The 6,000-nt window shown below is 44.7% G+C and overlaps 1 protein-coding gene across 1 annotated transcript in view; it reads right to left on the bottom strand.

Annotated features, from left to right (window-relative positions):
* Positions 1-304: 304 nt before the first annotated feature.
* The window catches only part of MTA1 (metastasis associated 1), a 69,731-nt gene continuing 64,035 nt past the window's right edge, over positions 305-6,000 (bottom strand). The window contains exon 22 of the mRNA XM_014943435.1: positions 305-2,011. Within this exon, the coding sequence (XP_014798921.1) occupies positions 1,873-2,011 (139 nt within the window). The 3' untranslated portion in view covers positions 305-1,872. The remainder of the gene's footprint in view (positions 2,012-6,000) is intronic.

The raw sequence follows: 6,000 nt of genomic DNA, 5'->3' as shown, positions 1-6,000 counted from the left end.
CCATTGAGAGCTCCAGCGCCGCATCTGCTGCCGTGTTTGAAAGGAAGGAGGAGGGAGCCGCGGATTTAAGTGCTAGAAATGTCTAAACTGCATCCGAGGGGAATCAAAGCAGGAGTGACTCCTGCCCTGCGCCACGCTAAGGCAGCAGAGGGACTTGCCACAGTTATGCAAACACCGGAGAGCCAACGACAGCTCCGGGATGGGAAGGAAGGAAGGAGCGCCCAGGGGTGCGTGCCAGGGAGGCAGCGCCCCGAGCGAGGGTCCTGGCAGCTATTTCAGAAGAGACAAAAAGCAGCTGTTTCACAAAAGCTCACTTTCCAGGTTTATTAAGTAAAGTTAACTGAATTGTTTTCATTTTGTGGGGGGATTCCTTTCCGCCTAACCCGGTGGGTCAGCAGAGTCGCACAGAATCACGGTTGGACTGTGATAACCCAAATACAACTTTGGCTCATCTCACCGCTGACACATATGGAATGACTTGGGGGTTATTACATGCTGTGTCTGCTTGAGGCAGGTACATGTACAGATCAGCACAAGTTGCAAATGATAGTTTACATCCTTTCAAAACAGAGCAGGGCATTCGGGGAAATGCACTGCAATGAGAAGACATATGAAAAAGAAATTATACAGACTTGCAAATACATAAGAAGTTCAAGAGATGCAAGAAACCTCAAACACAAGAAATGTCAAGGGGAGGGGGGAAAAAAACACTTAATTTCAGACACAACGTGTTCAAATGAAAACCCAGCTGTAATTTAAATTCCCTTCAAAATGGGAAACATACAGTAACGCAATTAAAGAGAAACCAGGTCTCATCCTGGGAGAGATGTGTCCAAAAACACTGATGCACAAACAGGTTCAGAGTTCTAAGCAAAATGTCCCTGGGCATTGGTGTACTTGACTCTTGGAGCCAGAGCAAAGCAATTCATTACACTTGCTGGACTGCTGGGCCTACTGCTGGGTCTTGGTGGTACAACAGCACGTAGGATTCCAGATGTCAGAGAGAAGGCAGCACGCAAACTGCTGGTTACTGGGAGAAATGCCACGGGCCAGATCTCCCAGGGATCGACTAGAGTAAGGACACCTAATTCTGGTAGCCTGGCCTCCACTGCACACAATGTTAGTGTAATGTTCTGCAAGGTTCTTCAGTTCTTAGCTCACTCCTTTCTCAGCCTGAGTTGTTTCTGTCTTGTGCACGAGCACAACCGGCCGTGCAAAATGATCCAAAAAACATAAGGGACAGGACCAAAGAAAACTGGCTGAACCTGGGGCTGGCTTTCAGCTCCTATTTCCAAATATCAGTTAAAGGTTGGAAATTTATCTACAAAAGAAACAATATAAATGAAATAAAAAATGGCACCGTCCACAAAATTAAAAAAAAAAAGAAAAAGAAAAAAAGAAAAATCTTACAACACAGCCTCATAAAAACGGCTTTGCAACGAGAGCTCAGTCACAAAATGAAGGGTTCTAGCTCTTCGTACATCGGAAGAGGAAACAAAGCTAAAAAGTACTAGTCCACATTCTCTTAATAAGTTAAACTTACTTTCCCTCCCCCTGTCTCTACAAAAGGGGTAGAAGCAAAGGGGAAAAAAAAATAAAAAAAAATAAAAAAAAAAAAAAAGAAAAAACAGGAAAAAAAAAGAAAGGAGAGAGAAGGAGAGAGCGCGCGCGAGAGAGAGAGCAGTCTGTGGTCAGAGGCTCAGAGCAGGGCTGAGTTCCTTTTAAGGGTTTAAAAGATGCAAAACAGTTCCTCAAAAGTTCCCTCTCTTCAACAGTTAGTTCAACGCTGTAGCCATAGAAACTCAAGTATATATTGGAGGAGAGATTCTTTCAGGCAGATCCACCGTCATCCGGAGAGCCGCTCGGCGTGTGTTAATCCTCAATGATTATGGGTTCATCATTCATGGGCTGGCGTAGCTGCACTGCCTGGATGGGCCGGAGGATAATAGGCTTGTAAGGGCGTCTGGCGGCTCGCTTGGCTTCAGAGGAGGAAAGCAGCTTGCGGATTTTCCTGCAGACAGTAGGGAAGAAAGGAATCCATTACGGAGACCGGACGCTAAGGCATTGTAGGTTTCTCCACTTCTCCGTTTCTCCAAGTGAAACCAGGCCGGTACACAGAGGCTGCTTGCTAATGGGATGGGCTAACACTGTTTATTTTTGGCAATGTTTTCCCTGGGGAACTTTTGTTTTCTGATTTATAAACCCACCAATGGCGAGGAAATTGCATTCTCTGTTCCAGAATCCTTCCCCTGCAGAGCAGAAGGCATTCTGGTCCAGCCTCATATAGGACCTGGGTCTACTGCTGCAAACATAACACGTGAAATAGTTATGACAGCAAGTTTCCATACCACTAATTTATTCAGTTGCATCAGTTGGACATGCTACAGGCAGCTTTGTGGGAATTTACAGAGCCAAGCTACAACCAAACATCTTTTGTCAACACCGGTCACTCCCCCGCCTGCTAATCCATCTCTCACTGAGCTCCCTGACGTTCCCCAGCCCCCAGCAGGTGCCCGCAGCTGCCTTTTTGCAAGAAACCCAGCACAGCCCAAACCAGCACCATTTGGTCTCCCATGGAGCCACGTCCTCAAGGCTGAGCTGCTGCAGAGGAGCTCCATGATGGCCACTGAGCAGGAACCCCACACCAGAAACGCTAACAGGGTGCCTCCCCCCCTCCTTTTTTTCCTCCCACATTGCGTGTGTCCAACCCAGAAATGGATAATATTCACATCTTGCACTTGTTAAGAATTTCACCTATGTGTTACAAGATTAGCAGCGAGTCTTATCAGACACCAGAAGCTGTTTCCCATACGGAGAGAAAGTCAAAGAGAGAGGGAAGAATGGAAAGGACACACTGAAGTTTTAAAGTTAGCAAAATAAGGTAGAAAGAGACAATACAGAATGACTACTTGTTTCCTTTTGTCAATACCAGGCTTAGAGCCAAAGGAAGTATCCTCAAAAAAAAACCAAAACCTCAGCAACAATGAAAAATGTACTATGCATTTAACATGAGGAATTCATTTCCAGAGGATGTTGTGGTGGTCTATGGCATAGAGATTAGAAAGTGATAAATATTCACAAGAGTAGTCTATAGAGTGAGTCTACAGACTCACCATACACAGCCTTCAGTCCAGGAACTGAGGGGATCAGGAGGGTCTGATAAGGAGGCACTGCCTACCCTTACAGGCTCCTACCTTACTCATTTTTTAACTTCCAGTGAGACACAATACTCATTAGAGGAAGGGCAGCCACCTGGCTTTATAGTCCACAACTCAACTGTCTTTCTCTCAAAGATAAATTTTTACATTTTTGGTTATTCGCCATGGTTTGGGTCAAATTTTTCATATAGAAAAGGAAAAAAAAAAGACAAAAAGACAAGACACATTCATAGAAGAAAATGACCAAAATGCTGCCCCCACTAAAATTTACCCTCCCCACCAGCAGCACTGACAAATCAAAAACTTCAGCTGAAGACTTTGAATCAGCTCTGGTGAGATTTGGTCACCTCTTCCCTTGCTTTTTTTACCCACTGAGCTGAACAAGCCAGCTACACAGAGCTCACACGCAGACACACACATCCTTTGTTTGCTCAGTGTCCCCATTTCTCCAATGTCTTCTGAAGCTGAAAGGGTACAGGGTGGGAAAAGGGTGGGGGAAAAAAAAAAATCTTGATTTTTTTTCAAGGCTTTTTTAGCTAAGGTTGATCTACTTTTACTCAGTGAGGCTTCTTACAGTATCTGCATGTGCTCAGTGAGACACGCTGCCATCAGAAACACGGCCTGTAGCAGTTCTAGATTCTGATCAGGTCACTCGCTGCCTCCGCTTGCATAAATTATAAATGCCCAGTTCCTCACTGTGAGGCTTGAATTCAAAAACTTATTCCTTTCAATTGACCAACTTTTCAAACCGTTCCCTCAAAGCTATCCAGTTTTCTAGCACCGTTCTCAACAGAGCCACACAAAAGGGGGGTGCGGCGGGGTGTGTGTGTATGTAAAACTTTAGGGAAACCTACTTTCTGTGACTGAAACACAGCCTGCCCCTCAGCTGGAGGATGATATGCAGATATTGCTGCTAGATGGGAGCCAAACACAAAGCTCAAATTGTTTGGGAGCTCACAAACAAGCCTTACATTCTTGACAGTGGAATGCAGCAGATGGTTCAGGGAAAAGTTAGAGGTGAAACGCCCGACAGAAAACCCGTGCCGCTGACAATGCTACATCGCTCAGGCTTCCCTGCTTTTCAGCAGCCTGCCAAACATCTCCTTTCAGCACTCATCACCCAGCTAAGCAGCAAGGCTGTCAGACAAAGAAGCCCGTTCTTTTTTTTTTTTTTCCCCTTTTTTTCCTTTTTCTTTTTTTTTTTTTCTTTTAAGGTGGGATGACTTATGTGGACAGTAGTTGATGTGAGGAATAGTTGACAGCCTCTGGTGGTTGAAGTTTATCTAAAAGGATGAGAGATCAGAATGGCTCTTGTTTCAAGGGGGGCCAAGTGGGGTTTTTTAAAAAGTTTTCCCTTTTTTTCCTTTTTTTTTTTTTCCTTTTTTTTTTTTTTTCCCTTTTTTTCCTTTTTTTTCTTCTTTTTTTTTTAAATGGAAGAGATAAGGTCTCACTGAGCTGATGTCTATCGCTGTGCTTCGATTTCTGGGTTAGAGATATGTTGGGTGCTCTGGGACTGATCTTTCCTGCCTCAGCCAGTGGTTCTGTAAGAGCAGATGATTTACAGTAACTTGTTCTCACGACCAACATCACACTTGATGAATGTTCTCACTGTTGTGTACAGAGCAAAGGGCAGGACCCTGGAGTAGTACCGAGACATTACTACCACGGACCTGCAGTATTTCTTGTGGGTTGGATGATAAAGATGTCAGGAAGTGTTTTGTAGATGCAGGATTACAAAATAAGCCTTGAGCATCCAAGGACTGAATTAGAGACTGTATCCACAGTCTCCTGCATCCACAATGGCAGGAGAATTTGCCAGAGCTGCAGGTCTGTAACAGGATCCCAGAAGCTCCATACCAGAGCAAGATGAACAGGAAGAAGGAAACTGCTTCTCCTGAAAATTAAATACTTCTCTCACTTCAGTTTCACTTATATTTGGGATCACCATGGTTTACTTTCACAGCATCTCACAGGAACAGAAAAGGAGAAGGGAAAGACAAGCGGGTGTGAAATGCACAGTTGCATGAGAAGAGTCCATAGGAACAAGCCTGGCAAAAAAATTAATTTCATGTTTCTTCCAAGTTTTAACGGGGGGGTTTCCTGCACTGAAATCTGATGATCCAATAGATCAGTGGTTAGTAACTTGAATGTTACCAGTCTCAGCTTGTCTGTGAAGCCCATCTTTGATACTGGGCCCACAGAATAGTCACTTGACACTCAGACCGCTTTGCAGGCTAAGGAGGAGGTTGGGGATGCCAGGGCTCTGACTGTGCACTTTGTGCTGAAGAAATGAATACTCAGAGCAGTGCCAAATTTAGCAGTACTAGAAGAGATGAAGTACTCAGAACTCTTGACCTCCTTGCTCACTTGTAAGGACTCAGACATCCAGTAATTCCCATGTCCATCTCTGAAAGGTACTGGAGGGAAAGTAAGTGCTTCTCTGCCTGTTGGAGCTCCGATACTGAAAGCGTTGGTAACCCCAGGCTTCAGACACAGACAAAAGTCAGAGAGCACCTCTATTTGCAAAGAGGGCTGAAAAGCAGAAAAGTTTCTTATACTATTTTTATCCTGTGGGCAGACTAACAAGAAGGACTAGCAGAAGCAGTACCACCACAGGAAGAAGATGGACACTGCAGAGATAAATCTCATCACTACTGGTGACAAATATAAACCACCAAAGGCGATTCAGCCCCCAGAAACCCTCAGTGTCACTTGCAGGTTTCATTATTCAGACACATGAGGAAACGTTCTGAGAGGTAATACATGAGATATCAGCACACAGAGCTCTCTGTATAGGAGCCTCCATTCCTCAGCATCACCCATGCACCAGAAGGCCCCTGTG

Source organism: Calidris pugnax, unplaced genomic scaffold (assembly GCF_001431845.1).
Source record: "Calidris pugnax isolate Ruff unplaced genomic scaffold, ASM143184v1 scaffold63, whole genome shotgun sequence".
NCBI lineage: Eukaryota > Metazoa > Chordata > Aves > Charadriiformes > Scolopacidae > Calidris > Calidris pugnax.
Note: the sequence above shows the minus strand (reverse complement) of the source record. Positions and strands in the feature narration are given on the sequence as shown.